Source organism: Petaurus breviceps, unplaced genomic scaffold, assembly GCF_028583685.1.
Source record: "Petaurus breviceps papuanus isolate PSGF00001 unplaced genomic scaffold, PetGlider_PUasm1.0 191, whole genome shotgun sequence".
Taxonomy (NCBI): domain Eukaryota; kingdom Metazoa; phylum Chordata; class Mammalia; order Diprotodontia; family Petauridae; genus Petaurus; species Petaurus breviceps.
In genome coordinates, this window is record NW_027185811.1 from 162,376 (window position 1) to 187,516 (window position 25,141).

A 25,141-nucleotide genomic window follows, 5' to 3' on the forward strand; every position below is an offset into this window, starting at 1 on the left:
ACTAGATATTTATTAAGTACTTACTATATGCCAAGCATTATGCTACACTCTTAGGGTACCAAGAAAGGCATAAACTATTTCCTGCTCTCAAGAATCTCATAGTCTAATGGAGGAGACAACATGCAAACAACTATGTACAAACAAGATATATAAAGATAAATTGAGGGTAGTCTCAGGGAGAAGGCACTTAGTTAGAAGGTTATCACAGTGGGTGACAGCCTAGAGTAGTAGTAGAGAGAAGGGGGCTGCATATGTTACGAAGGAAGAAATGACAAGATTTTGCAATGGACTGGAGGAGAGTGAGGGGTAGAGGATGACACTGAAGCCGAGAGTGGGTAACTAGGACAATAGTAATAGGGATGTTAGGAAGAGAAGAGGATTTTGTGGCAAAAGATAATGAGTTCTGTTTTGGACATGCTGAGTTTAAGGTGCTCATGGGACATCCAGTTGGAGATGTCTAAGAAGTGGTTGCTAATGTTTGATAGCAGCTCAGGAGAGAAATCAGGCATCTGGATAGATAGAACTTGGAACCTTCTGCACAGAAGTGATCAATGAGGCCATGGGAATTGATAAGATTACAAAGAGACATAGTACAGAGCACAAAGAAAAGGCCCAGTACAGAAACTTGCAGATAGAGCCCACTATTAGTGAGAATGACACCACTGAAGAACCTTCCAAGGAGACGGGGAGTGAAAGGAGGGAGGCCAGACAGGTTAGGAGACAATGAGAGGACAGGAAGTGGAGGAACCAAGTAGAGATGGCTTTTTCAAGAAAGATACAGAATAGTAGATAGTGAGAGTAAGGATGCCAGATTAGGTAAGCATTGTGTTGTGTGTGTGTGTGTGTGTGTGTGTGTGTGTGTGTGCACACGTGCTTTTAAAGATATGAAGACATGGGCATGTTTGTAGGTAGCCAGTAGACAGGAAACACAGAAGATGAATGTGAGAATTACAGTGTAAGCAGCTGTGAGGATGGAATCAAAGAGGACATAAGAAGGGGTTGCCTTGGCAAGGATAAAGGCCACCTCTTAATTCAAGACCAGAGTGAAGAAGGAGATAATGGAAGATGAATGCTATGATGTGAGATGAGGAGCAGGGGAGAGGGGGGAGATCTCTTGGAACAGTCAACATTTTTTTGAAGGATGAGGCCAAATCCTTAGCTGAAAGGGTGGTTGTGGCAGAAGGTGCTAGGGGAGGTTCGAGCAGTGTCAGGAATGTTTGGAACAGTCACTTTGGAGAGAGGATGACAAAGCAATTAGGGAATAACAGAATGTTTGCCTTGCTACACTGAAAGCCAAGATAAGATCAGAGAACACATTTGTAGTGGACCCAGTCCACACAACAGAGCTGACCCATATCAACTCAGTTACAGCCTCCTCACCTCCTCCACTCACACCAGAGATCAGACCTTGGAAGACTCCTAGGGATCCACTTTCCTGATTATGACTGTCTATCTGGGAACACTATCTCAGGAAAGCCCCATCTCAGTTCCACTTCACTTACTAATTCTTGGTCTTCATCTCACCAGCTGCCTTGCCTTACCCTACCCTTTCCAGTTCTGGAACTGCGATCAAATCAACCTTGCCATTTCTCTTGAAAGGGATGTGCCTGTGCCAATCTACTCCTCTAAGACTCCACGTACCACCTCTGTGCAGATCACAATGCTGCTCACTAGAAACCACATTCCATGTGTGTTGTTTCCTCCATTAGAGTATAAGCTCCCTAAGGATTTTTCTATTTGTATCCTCAGTATCCAGCACATAGTAAGAGAGATGCTTATTCATCCATTCACTTCACAAATTCAGCTTCATTGAAAAACCAATGAAAGGAAATTGAGAGTCAGCATATTTTTAGATTTCATCCATTCATTTATTTTTAGGTCTCCTGACTACCTAAGTTCTTGGGTTTTGGACTAAGATTTATTCTCATGAATGGAATTTCAAAACGAGAAGCCATCAAATAGAAAGGAAACAGCTAGCCTTCAAAACTACCTTTGATTCTTACATGAAATTTTCATAAGCAAGTCAGGAAAAAGATGTGTTGTGCAACACACCAATGTTGGCTAATTATACAACTACCCAGAGATACAAACTCAAAGAATGAGATGATCATCAATGGTACAGTATCAGTCTGATGAAACCTTTTAGGTCATGTGTCACAAGGTCTTTCAATTTCTCTCCTACTTTTCACAGCCAACTCCCTGGAAAGGCTATATCTGTTCATTGGGCTGTTATGAGAAAATCACTGTATAAACCTTTAATCATCAAATACATGTGAGTAACTTCTCATTCTCAACATCATTACTGTTATCCCATTTTCATCTTTCTCACCAAAGTTCAGAGAGCAATAGAATGAGGATAAGTCATTGTGGACAGAATCTGTCATCTGTCAGTCCATTATAAAGACAACTAGCTTCTGCTGAATGATTAGACACCAGATTCTGTCTTTCTAGGAAATAAGTTTTTATAGCCTACAATAATGCATAACTTCTACCAGTTCCTTGCATAATCTACATTGATCATAAACTCTGGGCTCCTTAAGGATAATGCCTTTCTGTAATTTCTAGTGGCAAATAGATAAAACGACTTTTTCTAACTGAACAAGAAAATTAAGTAAGCTCATCTTCTGTACCTTGGAAAAATTCCAGTAGGTGACAGGATGACAGGGGTAACATTTACCTTACCTGTTCCCACATGGTTTTATTTTTTTTCCTGGTCTCTATATTTTAAACACTTTTTATTCCATGTAATTTGGAAGTTATGAATATATGACTAGTCACTGTCTACTAAAACACTGTTTCTAAACTTTAGATTAATTTTTGTGTCCATGCAGTTGTGGAGAACAGTCCGATCTGTAACGATGTTCTAGTACTAGCTCTAGTATAATTTACTCGTTAAATCTGCAAAGATACTTGAGGGGTTGGTATTTGTCATCTATTTTATTTATAAAGGACAGTGATCTTCTGATACATAATCTTAGGCACCAGATCATTTTTCCCCCTAGGTATACAGTGGATGCTAAATTTTTGTAACTTGTAGTGATATGATGCAGTTTCCACCACTTCATTACATGATCTCTGCATTGATTAGCAAGTCCTGGCTCGTAGAGGCTAAGCTTCCTATAACCTCTGATGGCAATGACCAAATGATTTGAATTTTTATCATAAATCTGCATGACTCAGATATACGTCCAAACTACCTTTGTCAAAGTATCATCAATGCTTACCAAACCTTGTTGAATATCTTTCTCCTAAGTATATCTTTTTCTATTGACTGTTAAATGACCTATGAGTGTCTAATTTTGACCCAATATTAAATCTAAACTACTAATTGAAGCCCAGCCCAGAACAATGTTCCGGGGGCACCTCAAACTCAACTTGTATAAAACTGAACTCATTTTTTCCTCCGAGAGTCTCCCTTTTTACAACTTTCTATATATATTGATGGCATTACTATCTTTACAGTGTCTCAAATTCATAACCTTGGCCTCATCCTGGACTCCTCACTCTTCCTCACCCTACATATACAATCAGTTGCAGAACCTCACTATTTCTCCCTTCACAACATTTCTCACAACTGACCCCTTCTCTCTCCCTGTCTCCCAAACACGACTACCATCTTAGTTCAAGGCCTCATTATTTCTCACTTAGGTTATTTCAACTGTTCTCTCTGCTTCAAGTCTCTCCCCACTCTGGTCCATCCTTCACACAGCTGCCAAAACAATTTTCCTTAAATACAGAACTGACCACATGATACCCCTAACTCAATCAACTTCAGCTGCCTTTCAGATTAAACTATACATTCCTCTGTTTATCTTTGAAAGCCCTGTCCCCAAACTAGCTTTCCAGAATCACTGAACATCATTCCCCCTCCCATAGTCTATGACCTTGGCAAACTGGCCTTCTCTCTGTTCTTCCACCATGACACTTCGTCTCCCATTCCTGTGCTTCTTCAGTGGCCATTCCCCATTTCTGGAAACGTACTCACAGAACATCTTCTGGGTAAAGCCTTTTCTCATCCTCCCAACATGACTTAAAGTAGTGCGGGAAGTAGTTCTTTTCAGTCATAATTTCACAACATTCATTTTTCATTTGGGGAGGGAGTGGTTTTTCTCTATTATATTGTAGCAGTCATTGTGTACATTATTTTCTTAGTCTTGCTTACTTCATTCTACATCAGTTCATATAGTTCTTTCCATGCTTCTCTGCATTCATCACATTTATCATTTCTTACAAGCAAGGGTATTGAACTCAAATAGAAATGAGGGTAACTAACTGGTAGATAAGGATCCCTGCAGGCCTAATATTGACTTTAGTTTTAAAATGTTATGTTAGGGGCGGCTAGGTGGTGCAGTGAATAGAGCACCAGCCTTGGAGTCAGGAGGACCTGAGTTAAAATCCGGCCTCAGATACTTAACACAAAAAAAAAACTAACCGTGTGACCTTGGACAAGTCACTTAACCCTACCTTCCCCCCTTCAAAAAAAAAGAAAAAAAGTTATGTTATTTAGGTTTTATTGTGTTTTTATATATTTTGTTAAACAGTTCTCAATTACATTTTAATCTGGTTTGGACTGCATTAGGAAGTGTTGATGTGGCATAGGCCTCATGTTCAACACCTCAATCAGTACTGCTACATATATATTTTTGGGTGTACTTGTCTCTCCCATTAGAATGTTAACTTGTTGCAAATATGAACTGTTTTATTTTTTGTATATGTATTTCTGGTACCTAAAACAATGCATGACATGTAAGTTACTTAACAAATACTTGACTAATGTATATAGATAGATATGTGTGTGTATGTGTGTGTGTGTGTTTGTAGCATGGGAATCTGTCATCTGTCAGTCCATTATAAAGACAACTAGCTTCTGCTGAATGATTAGACACCAGATTCTGTCTTTCTAGGAAATAAGTTTTTATAGCCTACAATAATGCATAACTTCTACCAGTTCCTTGCATAATCTACATTGATCATAAACTCTGGGCTCCTTAAGGATAATGCCTTTCTGTAATTTCTAGTGGCAATGACTTGGTCCTGAATTATCATCATAAATCTTGCTATTTCTATAAACAACTATGCATTAACTCAGGTATTTGTCCAGTGCTTCTTTACTAACATATTGTTGACTTGATTTCATGCAAAAGGACCATAGGAAGCTTTTTTGATTCCACTCTTGAATCTGAGCTGTTTCACAGGTTTTATCCAAAGGCAAGCCACTTTCAATTATGTTAAACAAATCCAGCAGCATGTACCTGTTATCAGTTTTCACTACACTGCTCAATTAAGCACGTTTCCTTGTTTCAGAAGTTTTGTTTCCACGTACTCTAAGAATATTGAAGAATATTTTTTACCTTAGGCTGATGGACCCTGTGTTTTGTTAATATTGTATAGGGTTTTTTTTTGGGGGGGGGGGAGAGGGAGGGATACTTTAAAATGTGTCATCGTTAATTTTAAAGTTCCAAAGCTGTACATTAAAGCTAGTATTGGACAGATGCTAATTGATTTAAACACATGCTTCACTAAGAATGCAAATAAGGATCATAACATACACAGCCACAGCCTTTGCTCTTACATTATACTCTGTGTGTCTTGCCCAGAGGAGACCAAAATACTCCTTAAATATAGACTTCTACTTATTTACTGCAACCTTTGGATCAAGCTCAAGCATTCAGTGTCTATTTTTCTTGACATACTTTACAAATTTTATGCTTATGTCCAAATGACATTTTGATAACATTGGAGAAAGATTCCATGAGATAAAGGTACTGTTTATAGGAGTGTGACCTATATTTGGAGGGATCGCTGATGTTCTTACCTTTTGGTAATAGATATATATTACCTTCTACCAAGAAGGAATCAGGCACAAGGATCAGACTTGTATCTGAGAGTAAGCTGGCAAAATGCTACGCTAGTAATTCATGTGCTGATGTGAGACATCTATGCCAAGAATTACGGATCTTCTCTGGCCCCAGCAATTTCAGATTTTGCAGAAAAGCTGGAGTTTCATTCACCTCCCTTAAAATAACTGCTCTGGTTTTCACTGTATTAACAGTGAACAAGCTTTCCTGATTTGGTCCAACTTGAGTTTTTGTTGGATTGGACCTTCCTGTGACCAGAAATTCGGTTCATTTTCCCTGTCACCCTTCTTCAAAAGCTGCTTCACCTCTGATGGCTTTACTTGCCAAGCTTCTCCAATTGTGTTTTTGGTTAATTTCACACTGTTTACTTTATTCTTTGCAGTAGTCTGAGTCCTCCTTATTGTCTTATCCTTGGGACTTTTACTAGCTGATTGCAGAAACCTAGATATTTTATATTCTTTTGTTTTTCTGATTTCTTTCCACATCTCTTTTTGTTGCCTTTAATTAGGCCATTCGGTGTTCAAATTTCCAACCAAGTGAATCAGCCAGGTATTAGTGTGATCTTCTTGTGCCTTTCTGTGGCTCTTCAATAGCTGTCTCAAGTCACTTTTTTTTTTAAAGGAATTGGGGTTAAGTAACTTGCTCAAGGTTACACAGCCAGTTATTTCTGGGTGTGGTGCTGAGTATCTGAGCCCAGATTTGATCCCCAGGTCATCCTGACACTGGAGCCGGTGCTCTTACTCGCTGAGCCACCTGGCCGCCCCTAAGCAATTGGGGTTAAGTAACTTGCTCAAGGTTACACGGCCAGGTGTTTCTGGGTGTCAAGTCACTTCTACAACAGGTGTCCAATGTCTGTCCTCAGCAGGACTGCTCTAGACCTCTATGTTTTCTCCTACTGTTCTTACTATAGCAGTGACTGTCACATCAACTGCTGTGTGTAGGTCCTGAAATGTTTTTATACTTTCTGTCAAACACTGTTGAAGAATGTATTTGTTTGTGAAGATTATAGTAGATACCAGCTTTTAAAAGTTACTCTGGATTTGTTTGTTTTTTGGTTTGGGGTTTGTTTTTTTTTTTGTATAATTGGTTTGCTAATAATACTCATGCTGTCAAACTGAAAAAAGAGCATTTTGGAATTCCAGTGTAAGTATGTCCATCCCCTTTTCAAAATTACTTGAGGGAGCAGTGCTGTTTTTGTCATGTTTTTTATAAAGCATAATGTCTGTACTTTGATGAAAATGATCATTTTCAATGATGGCAAGATCTTCATTTCCTCTCTTCAAATGTTAGTAGTTCCGTAATCTCATCTCTTATTTCATCTAATATAAACACAAGATTTGTTGAAATAGGTTGTGTGTTTTTTTTTTAAGTGACTGTACTACTGTTGGCAATATGTTGTTTTATGATTTGGAGCTAAGGATATCATTGATACCATAACGATATCGCATCACCTGCCTACAACTGGTAGGATCTCTTTCTTGTTTTGTTAATGATTCAGTACCCTCACATAAAGAAAGTATTCACAGCTTCAATCCATTTTACATGCACTCATGGTTTGCTTGCTTAAGTGGGGCAAGGGGAGGCAAAAATCAATCCTGGATATTTGTGAAGAAGAAACTTGAGACTCCTATAATATTTAAATGGAAAACTGAAAAGTACACAAACACACACACACACACACACACACACACACACAAGCAAACCAAAAACTACGAAGGATAAATAATCCACTATCAACAGGAGAACTGTGGACTAGACCCAGGTCTCCCAAATTCCAGGCTTTTTAGGAAAGTGATAAAGACTAAATAAGGGGATAAGTGATTTTTCTCTTCTTCAGATCTAATCCAACTCTCAACAGCTAAATCCTTGTTCACAGTCAGCAGTTTCAACAAATGGAGTGGCTTCCAAAACAATCCTAACTCTTGGCTTCTCATTGCCAACAGAGGGCCCACCCAATACTAGCTCTCACTTCTTTACACAATAACTGTTGTCCACAGTTAAAGTCTGGGTATCCTATTATTAAGTTCAAAGGAAAACTCTTCTGCCTTTCTGTTTAAAGATGTAAAATTTGTAACAATGGGTAGTAGGTAATGTGCTTTTTTTTTTTAAAGAACACATACTCAAATAAAGTAGTTCTTTCTCATTTCCTTATTCATCTGGGATCCCCTTGTGGTTGCTAAAGATATTATTAACTTCCATAGCAGTGTAAGGAATATAATCGCCTCCTGTTGTTTTAGAAGACAAGAAAAATTTAGCACCTTCCAAAGACGTCAGACACTAACTCCTAAAGTTATCTGAGAAGTTCTCTAGGGCTGAGAAAAATAGCAACAGGGTTCCCATTTTACCAAAAGACATACCTTTCCCTCAGGGTATACCTTTACAGAGGCATAAGTCCAAGTGACTTGCCTTGTATTTGAGAAACACCTAAGAGCCAAGAATGGATCACTTCTAACAATGCAGGTTGGACATATTTCCATGACAACAGGCAACGAGGCAGTTTCCAGGATTGGTTTTCTCCTTTCCCTGCCTCCCTAGAAAAAATTTATGGAGCTAATTACTCTAGATCAGTGGTGTCAAACTCAAATAGAAACCAGGATCACTGTATGTAAGCTAAACATAAGGATTCCTATGGCCCCCAAAATTCTAATATTTCTAAGTCAATAGACTTAGAAAACCACATATTAACATTATCTATATTGTGTTACATCTCCATTTATTTTGTTACATATTTTCTAATCACATTTTAATCTGGATGGGTATGTTTGACACCTCTGCTCTAGATCACTTGAATGCTCAACTGCTATTTGGGGCTATCTTATTCCATCTGGGATTAATATATCTTTACTTGTTCAGACCTTTGCCTTCCTGAATAAAGCAAAAAACTACAAACTCAAGCTGTGTTAACTATGAATTTTTTTATGCCCCTTTCATCTAGCAATGTTGTTAGAAAGGAGCATCATTCCTCTTCCATCCTATACCAAACCCAGTCCTTTACCTTTGTTGTCAGCAGCAATAAATCCAAGAATATTTTCATGACGCAACATGACAGTCTGGTATATTTCTGCTTCTCGAAACCAAGACCGTTCTTCCCGGGAGGAGAAAATTTTCACAGCCACATCTCCACCTCGCCACCGTCCACGCCATACTTCCCCAAATCGGCCCTTGCCTATGATCTCTTGTAGGACAATGGTACGAGCCACTGTGCGCTGGACAAAGAGTGGCAACCCTGTGGACCAAAGAAGAGAAGGTAATACTGAACTGTAGGCTTCCAGAATCCAGCCCATTAATTCTCTTTATAAAATGTCTACCTTAGTGGAAAGGCATTTAGTACATTCAGTTCTCAAGTATCACTTATGATAATCTAAAGTCTCTTCACAAATTTCCAGCTAAATTCCATGCTAACTACCCTGAAACTGAGCTGAGGAGACTGGAGCTGAAGAAAATAATGGGAAAAGAATATAAGTGTCCATTGTTTTGTACTATCCATGCCTCTTCTCTTTTCTGTTCCAAGGAAAAGTGAGAGTTGAATGTAACCAATCTTGTATATGAGTCAAAAGATTTGCATTTAACACTTCACATTTATCAGCTGATGCAACCAATTATCTCTTCATCCACCCACTCTTTTCTGCTCCATGCATCCTGATGGAAGAACTAGAGCATGAGATGATCAGGCCTCTAAAGAGGGGTGAAGAGAGAGCTAAGTAGCCTGGAGGATAAAAGAATTCAGTCATCCACTGGTAGCTTTCCTCCTCCACTAGAGGGCAGTGGTGTGGGGCACATAAAGGTGGATCAGAGGACACTTCTCTAAAGACCAAGTCATGTACTTTCTCTTGCTTTCTCACATTCTAAAAATATAAAGGTGAGACACTTTGGAGTGCTCTGCTACACCTAAAAATATCTCCCACTTTGGGGAGAAAGTTTTGTCCCTGCAACGCCAACTGCCAGGCCGGTGGGATAAGTAAGACATTAAAATTCACTTCAAAAGGAAACCCCTCCCTTGCCCGGAGAAGTTGCCTGTCTTCAGAATCAGAAGGCAAACTCAAACCCCCTCTTCTCAGGCAGGCCCCGCCTTCACCTTCCTGGCCAGGGGAATGAAAGGGCCGGCCAGGCGACCTCTAGCTCTAACACCTGACATCTGATGCAGTGACAATAATGCTTTTTAAGGATATTTTTTTCCAGCAACGGAAGATTACACTATTGTCAAGATCCTTAGGCTCCCTGTAGTTCTGTCCAGACACGACAGATCCGTATTGATCATGTAGATCCCTAAGGTCTGAAGAGTTAATACCTTCATCCTAAGATTTTAATGCTGGGGTCAAATTCCTGTTTGATTCCTGTGATGAAGCAAGCTTCAGCCAGGTAAGTAGCACGTCACTCAGGATGTGGAACAGGTTGCCTGTTTCAAACCCCTGTCACAAAATCCTAGGGCAACTGGTACCAGTAAATAATTCACCAAAGACCAACTCTAAGCTTCAATACTCAGTGTCCTTAAATTCACCTTGTAGATACTGCAAGATCAATGATTAGCTAGTAGCACCTTATGGGTATTTTGCACACGCTCAGAGCATTTGGCTGAACAGTGTTCTACCAACTAACTTTTTGCAGTCTTCACTCAGGCAGAACCAGCAGAATGTTAATAGCTACACAAATGCTAAATTCTAGAAGTGAGAGCATTTTCAGGATGAAGAGTCATTTATATTTAATTTGGGGGATCTTAGGAAATAAAAAAAAAATTATGTGACCCTGCTACCTTATCTCATGACAAATGGGGCTCCCAAGGAAGGGGAGTTCTAGAAACACCAAGTGACTCACAGTCCTGGTAGAAGCAAACACAGGATGATCACACATTGCCCTTCTGGGAGACAACAATGCAGGCTAACCACAGACACAATGCCCTGGAGAACTCTGTACCTGAGCCAGACCCTGAAGTAGACAGATCGTAGACAAGATCCTGAAGTGTCTTGTCTTTGGACAGACACATTTCACAAGACGGATCTTCCATGTCCAGCCGCTGGCGGTTGTGGTAAACCCGCTGATGATGGTGGATAACAAAGACGACGACAATGATGATGAGGAATAGGAGGAACACTGGGCCAGCAATGACAGCAACCAGCTCCACAGGGCCCCACACAGACGGGGCGTCTTTGAGGTGGCCTGAGGGATTGGATAGGTGGGACAAAAAAAGTAGTAAAATAAAGTAGCGAGACAGGGTTTCCATAAGACACCTTCAAAAAGGACACCATCTCCTTCCCACCTTGCCACCACTTCTTCTGGCTTCTCCTCAGTCCCGGCTGGCTAGCTCCTCAACCAATGATTCATGTGCAATAGACCGGAACTTCTCAAACTTCTCCGAAAATAATCCCTTCTGACATCTGACTAAAGCTGGGGGTGCCCCAGTTACATGGCAAATCTGCATCTCTCTTCACAGTCCACAGTATTTAAGGGTACCAACTCCTCTCAGTCAAATAATTTCCAAATTTTAACATTTTCCTCTAATACTAGTTTCTATTTCTCCTTCTCCCTCCCTAACTATTATTAAAGAGATTTCTTCTACTTACACCCCCAATAAAGAGGACTTCTAAGTCTTTGCCCTTTGTGCCAAAAAGTTTAAAATTCCAGAGAATGGGGAGATACTATCCCTCTGTTCTGACAACGTTACCTTCTTTCTCACAGCTGTTTATGTCGCCCACCCCCATATTCCATCTCTTCATTTTACTTCAACAATAGTCCTCAAACTATCCCTACAACTGAATACCTCTCCTGCCTCTAGCCCCTTCCCATCCCTATCACTGACTGATCTTGGTTGACTTTTCATCAATTTCCTGTTACTGTTCCATTGCACTCCTTCTTCTTCTGGGTAGCAGTGACTGCTCATTAAGCCCTGATTCCATTGAGACTAAACTCAATGTCTGGTCCTCTCCTCACCAAATCCCTAATCCTCAAACACTGAGATCCCTTTCTCCATATTCCTGGGGGAAACTGAAATGACAAGGGGTTCCTCTCATCTATCAAAGGAGTTGCAGCAGATGACAATAGATAAAATTATATATCCAGCCACTCCCCATCTCCCAAAGATACAATAATTAATGGTTCTACAAGAATATCCACTCACCACTAGGCACCCTCAGGTCGATCTTGTTACAGAAGTCCGTGTGGCAGCAGTGTGTGTTTCGAACATGATCTGAACTGAGGCAGTAGAAGGGCTTTCCTACCGGGACCAGCTCAGCCTGGGGGATACAGGTTCGAGAATGGTGCTCCATCCCATCCATGTTGGAAATGGAAACCATGCAGACCCCATCTGTTTCGCACGTGTAGTTGGTGTGCACGCAGTTTGTACATGAACATATCAGAGCTGTTGGAAAATTAGGACTAGATGTTGGTAATGGGAATCCTGAATTTTTAAAGTTCCTATTCGTAGAACTAGCCACAGGGCATGAAGATGAGTTACATGTGTCTATTATGGACAGAGATGGGGACATGAAGATATTCGCCTCATCTGGTGACAGCTTTTTGACGTGTTCTATAAGCCAAGTTCCCTATATCCTATTGCTCTCCCCAAAGCAACACATTGTATGTCAGAGACGTGAAGAAAATTAGCTTCTGATCACAATTTTATACTCGGAACTCCCATTTCAAATTACTTTTTTCCTTTTTTATACTTGAGTATGACTTAGGTGTCACCATCAAAGAGTTTTCCCTTATGCTTATTTGTAGCTTCTGGATTGGGGGAGGGGAGGGCGGGAATTTACCTTTCTGTACTATATGAAAGGAAGAACTAAAATAGGAAAATAACCGTAGCAAAATAGCTATGTGAAAATTTTTTTCACTAAGTTTACCAACTCTGATCATCTTTTCTTTTCCCTTGTTCAATACACATAACCAGACCCCTTGGTATTTTCTCCTTTTGTCTCATACTGAAAAACTTGCCTTGAGGGCTTAAAATTAAAAATGTGCAGTAGTTAAAAGAACTAATGACGCAACTGTTAAGCATGAAGTGTGTTCTATAGACACAAAGGACTATAAACTAATTTGGTGCCTCTGAAAGTCAGTTCAACAGTCCTGGGATCTGAAATCCTTTATTTATTCACCCGACAGAAATAGCACAGACAGCACCAACCAGATCTCCCCATAATACTGTCTCCTGAACACTGAACCCTAATCCTGACTTCTTAACACAAAAAGAAGACTTTGGACTTGGCTACCCAGGTCTTTAAGCTAAGGCTACTAGAGCTGACTGAGACATTTACTCATTAACAGATGGAAATGGGTCACAGACTGGCAATAAAATAGAAATAAAATTCAGCCACGGTCAACTTGGACTGAATTCAAACCAAGGTCTATAACTGGTTTCATAAGATACTATCCTCTCCCTATCCTTTGCCACTCCCAATCTTGCTCCTTTTCAGATACAGACAATCTATCTTTGTCTTTTCCAATATCCTGGAAGCCTCTCTTGGCCTGGTTACATTGGCTGGTGAAAAGTATAGACAACTTCACATCACCTTCTGTGTTTTTTCCCAATCTTTCATCAGATACCTATTTCCCAGTAGAAATTCTAAAACATGCAGCTACCTGCTTAAAAGGGCTGTGTTGTGCTGATGATTTGTATGCCTGTGTTTAAGGCAGAGTTCAAGGTAGTAACTCTTTAAAGGATCCAAATAAAAGGACAGGTTTTAAAAGTCAATTCCTCTCAAACTTTCAACTCCTATTCCTAATCATTCGTTTCTTAATCCTTCCTGCTAAACTTAATTTCCCCTCTTTTCATGCACTCCAATTTTATCATAAATGGCAATTTGGAGATTTCTGTCACATACCAGAAAAAAAGCCTTTGGAGAGAAACTGAAGGATACAGAGAAGGATTCTGAGGGTACCAACTATTCTGAATTAGCACTGCCAAATGATTAAAGTACTCTGGGTTCTGAAGGCCAAATTTTAAAAAAGTACTCCTTCCCGAAAAACTGTGGATATTGACTTCTAACTCATGGGGTCAAACAGAAAAGCTTGTCTCACAATGTTTCCAAGACTGGAAAGCCTACTTCTTGCTACTTGGGGCCTAAGCGTGGGTCACAGCATTTGTTCTATTTTAGGGAACGAGAAAGGGAAAACCAACAACTTTAACACGCGACTCTTCTGCGCACAGAGAGATACACACAACCAAAAGCAAAGGGCCTTTCAGAAAGTTCACTCCATTGTCCATCACGCATTGGCGTCAGCCAGACAAGAGTCATTATCATCCTTACTCTCCTTTGGTTAAGTGTGCGGACTCTTTCTAGTGAATCATTCTGGAGATAAAACACCCACATGTGGCTGGTTATTTCTGGGAAGTGCCTACAACAATCCTGGCAATAAGACAGAAAAGAACAAAAGTGGTGAAATGTATTCCAAACTTGACACAACACTGGACTGCAAGTGAGGAAGTCTAAATTTTAATTCTTTTTCCCCTGCTGAGTTTGCTATCTAATGCTGTCAGCAAGTTCTTTTAGACTCTCTGGGCCTCAGTTTGACCACCTATAAATATTTACCTTAACAAGGATTACAAAACTTTAGTGCTAAAGAGGGCTTTGAGTAACTCAAAGGTTTTCTTAACAAAAATATTTGCACATAAACTGAGAATCTGAAAACACACACACACACAAAAGTCAAGCTTCCTTACATGGTTGGGTATGGTGGCAACTGCCTATAATCCCTCCCAGTGGGGAGGCTGAAGCTGGTAGGCTACTTAAGCTTGGGAGTTCTGAGGTACAGTGGGCTAAGCTGACTGGATGTCCACTAAGGTTGGCACCAATATGGTGAGCACCTTTGAGAAGGGGCCCACCAGGCTACTTAGGAGAGGGGCCAGTCATAGTAGCTGTTGAAACTTCCAACCTGGGACAAAATAAAGAAACTGAGTCTCAGAAAAAAGGAAGCATCATTGTTTAAAATTCCAAAGTATTCTTTCCTAATTCAACAACCCCCACCCCCCAAAAAAATTCATTCAGTTTAGGTCATTAATACTACACTAGAAAATAGTGCTTTAAGTTTACAAATATTTTCCTGAATTTCAATTAAAAGAGCAACTTGGCTTTGCTTTTTAAATTGTCACTACTCACTGATAAATATAATAAAGGATAATAAAATTATTTTAAAATTTAAGTTTATTATGTATCAGTCCTAATTAGTTCAAATAAGGAATCCCATGAAGTAGGGGGAGAGGGGATGGGGACAAACATTTATTAAGTGCCTATTATGTGCTAGATACTATGTTAAGTGATTTACATATATTATCTCATTTGATCCTTACAACCCTGTAAGGTATTTTCCTCATTTTACCAATTGGGAAACTGAGGCACTGAGAGGTTAAGTGATTTATCTAGAATCACATGTCTAGTGAGTGTCCAAAGACACGTTTGTATTCCAGTCTTCTTGACTCCTGCCCCAGGACTCCATCACTGTACCACAAAGCTGGCTGCAATTTGTACTATTCAAAGTCATATTTATGTAAAATATGATAACAGATTCCAGCCCAAATAAAATATGCACTGCAAATTAGAATAATGGGACCAGTTCACGGGATTCATTACTCTCACTGATCTGAACCTAGATTTTGTTTCTCCAAGAAACCTAAAAGAGTTGAATCATACATGCTAAACCCTCACAATCTGTTTCTTAGGTATATATCTTTAGTTGCACACATCTAGCACACACATACCATACTCATTTCTTATTTCCACAAGCAATAGATTTATGGTAAAAAATAGTTTGAAAACCTGAACTACACTGGCCAACTAAACCAGTCTGGCTAGAAACATGTTAGAAAATGGTCAATGTTCCTGCTTCCTTTACAAAGATCTCTTATGAACAAGTTTGCTGCTCAAACCTGGGTGTGCCATGGGCACCCCCAGCAGAATGTGAATGGGGTTCCAATACATGGTCAGAACATGGTTGATGACAAAACACAAACTTATCTCCTAAGGTGAGCCAGTGTTTTGAAAAAGCCTTACTATCCTACTGTGAGTAGAATCAGAATCTGGTTGTATATTAGCTGAAGCATCTAATTCACTGCTGGACTACTAAAAAAAAAACATTAAAAAGTAATTACTAACAAGGAAAGTAAAACCTCCTTTCCCTTACCAACTGCCATACACTAGGAGGAAATCTATAATTTCTGTTGCTTGATTTGAAATTCATGAGCATTACCAAACTTAGAACCCATCTTAACTCAGTAATCTATCTTTGAAATAGGCATAAAGGGCATGAATGTTTTCTTTGACATCAACTCCAAAAGATTAGACAGTCCCAAAACTTCCAAGTTCACCATAATGGTCACCAAAGAATCAACCTATGACTTTTTGAAACTACAGTATTAACATTTGCAGTCTATCATCAGAGATCACAGATCTAGATCTAGAAGGGCCCTCAGAAATTACCTAATTCAACCCCCGCATTTTACATATAAATAATTTTGAGGCCTAGAAAGTTAAGTGATTTGCCCAAGGTTACCCAGATAACAAATGGAAGAGCTGGAATTTGAACTCCGATCCTTTGACTAAAAATCCAAAGCAATCTCCACTACACCATGCTCCCTAACATCTCTTTTTTTGAGGTTCTTTTTTTTTTTTTAAAGAAATCTATGACCTATTATATTACATAGTAGATAATAGCATATTTGCCCTAAATGTATTTCAAGTTTGGAAGCAGTTCCTCTAATTTTTAAAAAAATATTTTTTTTTCCTTTTTGGGGGGCAGTTGGGGTTAAGTAACTTGCCCAAGGTCACACGGCTAGGTTTTTTTTGTGTGTGTGTTAAGTGTCTGAGGCCGGATTTGAACTCAGGTCCTCCTGACTCCGGGGCCAGCACTCTAATCACACCGCGACATCTAGCCACCCCATACTTCTAATTTTTACATTCTAAAATCTAGGGCACACAAAAAAATCATCTTATCCATGCCTTTTATGATTTTATCTCTGTACAATTACAAATATTTATTGAATGCCTACCATATGCTAAGACACTATGTTAGGTGCTCAAGATATAAAGACAGAAAAGGAATAATATGTTCAAGGGATGCTATCTACTAGGCAAAAATAGCATATAGAAAGAAATATAGGCATGTAAATTTTTTAAAGTTTATACTTATGATTTTATTGGTATGCAGTAAGGAAGTTCCTTCTACCCATTTAGATAGATCAACAATTGTTTTTCAATTTATAGACTTAGACCACATTTCCTAGGAAATTGAGAGGTTAAATGAGTTGCCCATAGTCACGCAGCTAGAATGTTCAGTATCAAGGGCAGGGCTTGAACCTATTTCTTCCAGACCTAGAGGACAGCTTCCTCTCATACAACATACATAAAGAAAATATACAAAGTACCTTTGGGGGGTGGAGCAGAAAACTAGATCAAGAAAAAGAGTGTGGAACCTAAGCTGGACTTTGAAGGAATTTAGAAATTCTATAAGACAAAGACAGAAGGAAGAACATTCTAGGCATAGGTAAAGGAACCAAGGTAAGAAATGGAATGCTGAGTATCAGGAAGAGCAAGGAGGTTGGTTCATCAGTAGCAGAAAGACAGGAAGAGGAATAATGTGAGCTATGTCTCGAGAGCCAGATACAAAAGGCCTTAGATGCCAAACAGAGGCATTTGTATTTTATCCTAAAGACAAAAGAAAGTTGGTGAAGCTTCCACAGCAGTGGGAGTGACATAGTCAGACCTAGATTATATCTCAATTATCAATTTGGTAGCTTTGTGGAAAAGGAATTGGAGAGAGGGGTAGCCTGGAGACAGGAAGAACAAGTAAGTTATCACATTAGTCCAGGTAAAAAGTGATGAGGGACTGAACTAAGGTGGTACTATATAAATGAAGAGATATTATGGAGAAAGAATTGGTAAGACTTGGTAAATAATAGGCTGGGAGGGGAAGGAAAGACAAGGTAGAGGTGAATCCTTACTTGTTTGTGTTCATACAGTAGCTTCCTATCCGTCCTATTTTAATTGGCAATCTCTAATTCCATGTCTTTCTTGAGATGGGCAACCTAACATTCCAGGTATAGTTATAGCAAGGTTTTGTAAAAGGGGAGAATATCTTCTATTTGCTTTTTAATAACTTTTCTGCTAATGCTTAGCATTCTGTTGTACTTCTTGCCCCTTTGAAAACATTCTGGGGGGCGGGGAGTGCCTAGGTGGCACAGTGAATAGAGCACCAGCCCTGGAGTCAGGAGGACCTGAGTTCAAATCTGGCCTCACACACAACACAAAAACTAGCTGTGTGACCTTGGGCAAGTCACTTAACCCCAATTGCCCTCCAAAAAAAAAAGGCAAAAACATTCTGGACTGATATTTTCAGGTGATAGTTGGGCCTTTCACTCAGATTGTAAGTAATTGATCAGCACCCATCATCCTAACAGTATAATGGGTGGGTAACCTTTGGTCTCAAAGCCACATGTGGCCCTCTAGATCCTCAAGTAAAGCCCTCTGACTGAATCAAAACTTAACATAACAAATTCCCCTAATAAAAGGATTTGTTCTGTAAAACTTGGACTCAGTCAAAAGGCTGCACCGAGGACCTAGAAGGCCACAGGTTCCCCACCCTTGGTATAGTACGTAATATTTCTCCTCTTAAAGGCTTTAGTTTTCACTTTTCCACAATGAAATGAATCTACCTTTTTCACAAACACACACACACACACACACACACACACCCTTTTCTGATGAGCTCTAATAGGTTAGACTGCTTGCCTCCTCTAGAAATTATGTTCTTTCCATTACTTAAGTGCTTAGTGAGTGGTAGACAATCAGCCTGGAAGGTGGAAGATCTGAGTTCAAGTCCTACCCCTGAGATATCCTGTCTGTGTGAACCTGAATTGAACCTCTAAGTGAGACGTACAGGCAACTCTCCATGATTGAAGTTCCCTGTCCCAATGAAATGACAGGTCCCAAACCTGTCCCTATGCCCCAGTGACATATTCTATCATACATTACAGGTATTATGGGATCTCCTCCAGAACTTTTCATTAAGATAGAAATCATATGACATTCTACCAGTTCAGAAGGTGGAGTTGAGAGTAGAGTAGAGTAGAAGCACTGTTGCCCAGCTCACCCAGCACATCTTTTCCACAAGCTAGAAAAAACACCAGACTGAATTCTGATCAGGTAAACCAAGAAAAAGTCACAGTAAGTCGTTTTTTCAGCCCAGGGCAGCTTAGAAAGACAAAGAGTTCTGTGAATACTGGGGTCTGTGCTAGGCAGGTATACAGCATGGCAGCAGTGAGAATGGAGCTTTCCAGAGACCAGGGACTGGAGGGGAGACAAGAGAGACTGGTAGCACTGGGACAGAAAGAGATCCTAGGAAGATGGATACCTCTGAACACATTTATTATATAGGCTTTCTTGAAATGGAAATTTATTGCTGTATATTTTGAATCCTCTCACATTCTACTGTGTACAAAGTAATGCTTTTTTTCTTTTCTTATTTTGTATTTAAGTTTTAATATTTAAATTTATGTTTGTTTCTTTTCTTACTGTGTACTTTAGTTTCAGTATTTAAGTTTAAAATAAATTGATAAAATAAAGAAATAAAAAGGAATCCTAGGGAATCCCCTGAACTAACACACTGGGTACAAGAACTGGTGCCATATGATAACCCTTACACCCACTGACCATTTCCAGTTCAAAGTCCAGTATGAAGAGCAACAGTTGTAAGGCACAAATTCCAGAAACTTAGTTCTGTGGCTCTAAGCCCAGTAACAGAATTGAGACTTGGTTCTAACTTTCAGTCAACCACATTAGCCCTGTTGGAATAATAAAGACAAGAGACTAAGATCAAAGGGGAGCCCACAGTTCAGTCCCTCTGAACCTGTAGAACCTCTCAGTGGGCTAACAGTAACTGAGTCCAACAGCAGTCTTCTGAAATTCAACTATGCACAAACCAATGGACCCAACTTGTAGAACTCAGACCAGGAGGGCAATGAATGGACCTCTTCCCAGATCACACTGCTTTTGGAAGTAGTGAAAATCTGCAGGTCCCCAGACTGAGCTGTGCAAGCAGGAGGACATAAAAGAACAGACACCTAGGTTAGACACACCCTCCCACCCCCCAAAGTTGACAGAGTCCAACACTAACATAAAGTTCAAAGTCAAGAAGTAGGCTAGAAGAATGAACAAATAAAATAAAGAACACAACCATAAAAAGCTAGTATGGTGAGAGAGAAGCTTAAGACTCAAATACAGAAGAAGATAATTAATACATCTATAAGCAAAACCTCAAAGGAAAAATGCAGATTAGACACAAATGCAAAAAGAATTCCTAGAAGAGTTAAAGGCACTAAAAATTATTTTAAAAAACATATGAGAGCTACTGAAGAGAAATATGAAAAGAAAATTAACAGCTTGGTAAAAGAGTCCAAAACTTTACTGAAGAAAATAAAATTAGAACTGGTCAAACAAAAACTACTGACTTCACGAGACATCAAGAAATAATAAAATGAAGTCAAAAGGCTAAAAAAAATAGAAGAAAATGTAAAATATAGAAAACATAAGTGACCTGGAAAACAGAGCGAGATGAAATAATTTAAAAATCTGTGGATGATAGTCCACTGAAATTCAGTAATGAGAGAGCAAGAGAAAGCAAATGAGTAAGAGTGACAGCAAGAGAGAGTGTCTTGACATCCTATTTCAAGAAATTATAAAGGAAAAATGATGAGATATCTTAGAACCACAGGATAAAGTAGAAATTAAAAGAATATACTAGTCACCTTCTGAAAGAAACCCTGAAATGAAAATTCCAAGAAATATAATTAGCCCAAATCTAAAGCTCTCAGGTCAAAGAAAAAATACTTCAAGCAGCCAGAAAAAAAGAATTCAAGAACCTCAAAGGCCATAGTTGGGCTCACACAAGATTTAGCAGCTACTGCTATAAAGAAAAGGAAGGCTTGGAATATGATATTCTGAAAGACAAAGAACCTAGGATTACAACCAAGAATAAGCTCTCCAGCAAAACTGAGTAGAATTTCTACAAGGAGGAAAAATGGACATTTAATGAATTAGAAGGCTTTCAAACATTTTTTATGAAAAGAAAATCTACCAGTTCATTGGCAGAGCAGTTACTTAAATGAGTAAATAAGTGAATAATATCATTAAGTGTTTATTAATGTCAAAAGCACTTTACTAAGTACTAGAGATACAAACAGAAAAATAAGACAATCCCTGCACTCAAGAAATTCAAAGTCTAATGGAGGAGACAACATATGTGGAAATCTTTGGCTGCAAGTTTGATGGAAAAGTCACATGGTACTTAAGGTGCAGCCGCAAAGCAGATATTAATCTCTCTTCTTCTATGTCATTATTTAATGTCACTATTTCCAGGATTCTTGGGTTCATGAACCTGCACTGTCTCCATTAGCATCCAATGGGAGATGGTGGTCACAGTAGTGGTAGTGGTTTGACTTACCTGGCATATGCTGCCTCTTTTCTTTCCCACAGGATGTCCTGTTGCTTCAGCTAGGCTGGCTTGCCTTGAATTTATAGCAACAAGTTACACACTTCAGTAATGCTCTACAATTTTACCCTTGTGTTCCTCTGAAACTCTAGGGAGGATGCAATAATTTATTTAAATCTATTCTATTGATTAGATCTAGAGAATCCTGTGCATTTAACACTGTTTAGTCTAGTGCCTCCAATCTGTATGCTTCAGGGATAATCTGGGTATGGTACTGAAGCAAGTGACTCCTTGCAGCTTTCTGATTTCTCTCCCATCTCTGAAAGCACCTTTTGCACCATGATCACCAAGTGGTCCTACTGATTCTCTAAAGTGGTTCCCTCAGATAACCTGATTACTTGCTTTGGAATCCTTGCAGGATATACGTCTCATAATCTTTCTTGGCTTTCCAGGTGCCTCAAAAGGAAGGGTCTTCATTTTAGGAAAGATGCAATTTCTTTTGCAAGAACCTTTTTTACTCTCCATCTCCCTTTAGTACTGTATTTGCCCCACTCCCTCCAATCAGGTCGTTTTGATCCTTGGTACACATTTATCCTGGCCTTCTAAATAAGACATGTTTAGGTGGTCTGGTAATTACTGTGCTTTCTCTTTTCTGAATCAGTCATGATGACTCTGTACTAGTTCTTCTTCTCTTACTTACAATCAAGTTTGGTATATTTCTATTCCTTATGGGTTCTAAAACTGGCAACTCAGAATAAGTAAAAAATCTGAGGTCCAAAGTTTATTCTAATTCTGCCAAATTATGTTTAGATAACTGGAGTCCCCAATTACTACTGCTAGGGGCAATTCTATAGCTTCTACAATCCCATTAACATTTCCACCCTAATCTCACTATCCTAGCAAGGCGGACTATAGCATATCCCTAACAGCATATTTTTATCACTGAATTATGGAATTACCATGCAGAGACTCCATAGTACTTTGGTAATGATTTTCATTCCATTACTGCTGCTGTTGTACTGGGCTGTATTTCCTATTTGTCCATCCCAATGCTTCCTACAGAGCCTATAAGTTATACCAAGCTCCCAAAAAACAATTACATGAAAACTGTCACTTGCTGCCAGGTACACTAACTCATCCATTTTATTCCTCAGGTTTTTAAAACTGATATTGCTCAGTAAGGAAAACTGATAAGTGAACAAGCCTCTTTTGTTAACAGGAATGGCCTAGACAAATGCGAGGATTTCCACGAAAAAAAAAAATGGTTGAGAAATAGAAGACTGGAGAATTACATTCCCACCACCATGAGCTCAGGTCCATGACATTTGGTTCTCCTGAACAAATCTGCTAAAGTAATAATAATAACTCATATTTATAGAATACTTTAAACTTTTACAAAGCACTTTCCTCACAACAATTTGAAGTCTTATCCATAGTTTATGGGTGAGGAAATGGAAGCCCTGGGGATTAAACAATTTGCCTATGGCCACAGTGCTAGTAAGTAGCAGAGTCTAAATCTGAATCTGGATCTTTTGATTTCAAGGTAAATGGTCTTTCCACTTGCCTACTGAATTCTAAGCATTTTTAAGAAACTGGTACTATCCCATACTAAGGCTCAGAGTTATGAGTAAGAAATTCTTTCAGCAATAAAGTTCAGCAATCAAAAAATTCATAAGAATTCCTTTACCTGTAGTTTCTAAATTATCTTTCCTCTTCCACTAGAATCACCAAATAGGATTAAAAAGAAAAAATCAACAGCTCCTTTGAGACAGATACAAGATGTCTCACTGTCAGACTTATGAGTGTGTAATTGGTAGTACCTTGGAAATCCAAAATCTGACAGGATTTTCAGGAACCAACAAAGATATATTCCCTGTTTTGGCTAAAGAGTATCTAAAAGGAAGCTGAGAAGTAAGGGAAAATTCAGTTTTGACAATAAGAACTTGACAAGCTGGCTCTTTAGTTTGTTCCTATCTAGAAAAAGGGCCTAGAAATGGGGTTTACATGAAAGGGAAGGTGTCAGAGAAGCCAGTTCAGCACTACATCCATTCTACACAATACCTTTCTGACATTTTGCTTGGAAACAAACCCAACCCTAGAGAGTTGTTTAAACAAGTTCAACCTTAAGCCTCAGGTCTACAGAATGAAAGCTTTGTTCTTTCCCCAAATAAATGCTTGGCATTTATGCTAAAGGGAACTGTCAGTGCAACTTAATCTATGACTGAGGGTAGGAACGGTCATCCTGAAGGGTCCCTATGGCTGCCTGGGAGGTTGAGTGGCATCATGGAACAGGAATGGAACGAATCATTGTGAGGGAATACCCTCAGTCTTTCCAGGACCATCAACACAGTCATTATAGTTTATGAAGTATCCATTACATACCAAGCACTCAGAAGGGGGTGAGTGAGGTAAAGGGAAGGAAACAACCGTCCTTTACTTTATTCTACAATAAAACAATATAAAGAACACTTTTTTTTCCTGTAGTGGCTTTTATTTTATCTGGTCTATCAGGGCAACAGTAGTTATTTGACACTGACGCTTACGAAAGGTATCTTCTTCCTGACCTACTTACTGTACTAAGTATAAGTATTTTAGAGACAGTTGAGATGCAGTTTTGAGAAAGAAAAGGGCTTAGGTTAGTTGCTTTGGTGAGAAGAAAACTGATATGGCTTAATAAATGCAAGAAATATTAAGAACCTATTATCTGATACTATGCTAAATTCAAGGGATGCAAAGAAAAATAGTAGAGTTGGAGAAAAATAGATAACAGACCAAGAGATGAGAAGTGATGTGAGAAGGAAGAGATGGCTATCCTGTTCAAAGTGGCTCAAAAAGAGAGCTTCAGCAGAATATTAGAGGGGCTGGTGGGCAAAATATTACAGGTGAAGAGGGGTGAAATTAAAAGTGCAGCAGTACAAAAATTAAAGTGACAATGTTATGGGCTGGGGAAGAGGGAAAAAAGGTTGGTTAACTGCTGGTAAGTAGAGAAAGATGGATCTGAAAACTTGTGTTAGAAAAAGTTGGAACATACTAAGATAGGTAAAATCTCAATATGGCAAATACTATTCAAAGGAAGATTCTGTACAACGAAGTGACTTCCACTTCCCAGGTGTGGTTTATAGTAACCTGACTTTGATCTACTTTGAAATTCTCTTAAAGAATATTCTAAGATAGTATCTGCTTTCTTTAAAATGTACTCATGCAACAACTGGTTATTATAAGGACTGGATGTTTTGTAAGGAAGAATAGGGTAAAGAACACTAAGCTGTAACTGAACCATTAAGGCTTCTTTAGCTTTTTCATCAACCAAGGAAGTAAAAAACATGCTTATTTCAAGCTCTCGGTAGGCAAGTACGACTTATGTTTCTTTTATAGAAGGAATTCTGCACCACAGAGTAACCTCAATTAACTGAATGAATCAACTTATCTAAAATGGCTTTGTCTGTAAGAAAAGCTGAGCACTGTAAAATTAATGCTTTTGAATTGTGAGGATGGAGAAGACTTTTAAGTGTCCCTTGGACAGCAAGAAGCTCAGTCAATACTCAAAGAAATTAAGACTATTCACTGGAAGGTCAAATACTGAAGCTAAAACTTAAGTACTTTGGCCACATTATGAGAAGACAAGACTCACTGGAAATGACCCTGATATTGGGAAAGACTGAAGGCAAAAGGAAAAGGGGATGGCAAAGGATGGGATGGACAGGTTGTATCATGGAAACAATGAACAAGAATTTGGACAGACTTTGAGAGATAACGGAGGACAGATGGGCCTACCATACTATGGTCATAAAGAGAGAACAACAACAGTTTACTATTATAAAATCTCTGGCCTAAAATATGCAAATGTATACAAAGATAATAAGTGTTTATGG

At 39.0% G+C, this 25,141-nt stretch overlaps 1 protein-coding gene across 2 annotated transcripts in view; it reads right to left on the minus strand.

Moving 5' to 3' along the window:
- Window positions 1–25,141, minus strand: part of ACVR1B (activin A receptor type 1B) — a 43,844-nt gene that overhangs the window by 10,239 nt on the left and 8,464 nt on the right. For both annotated transcript variants that reach the window (XM_069092521.1, XM_069092520.1), the window contains exons 2-4: window positions 11,971–12,210; window positions 10,770–11,012; window positions 8,854–9,084 (exon numbers count right to left, since the gene is read on the minus strand). In XM_069092521.1, the coding sequence (XP_068948622.1) occupies window positions 8,854–9,084; window positions 10,770–11,012; window positions 11,971–12,210 (714 nt within the window). The remainder of the gene's footprint in view (window positions 1–8,853; window positions 9,085–10,769; window positions 11,013–11,970; window positions 12,211–25,141) is intronic.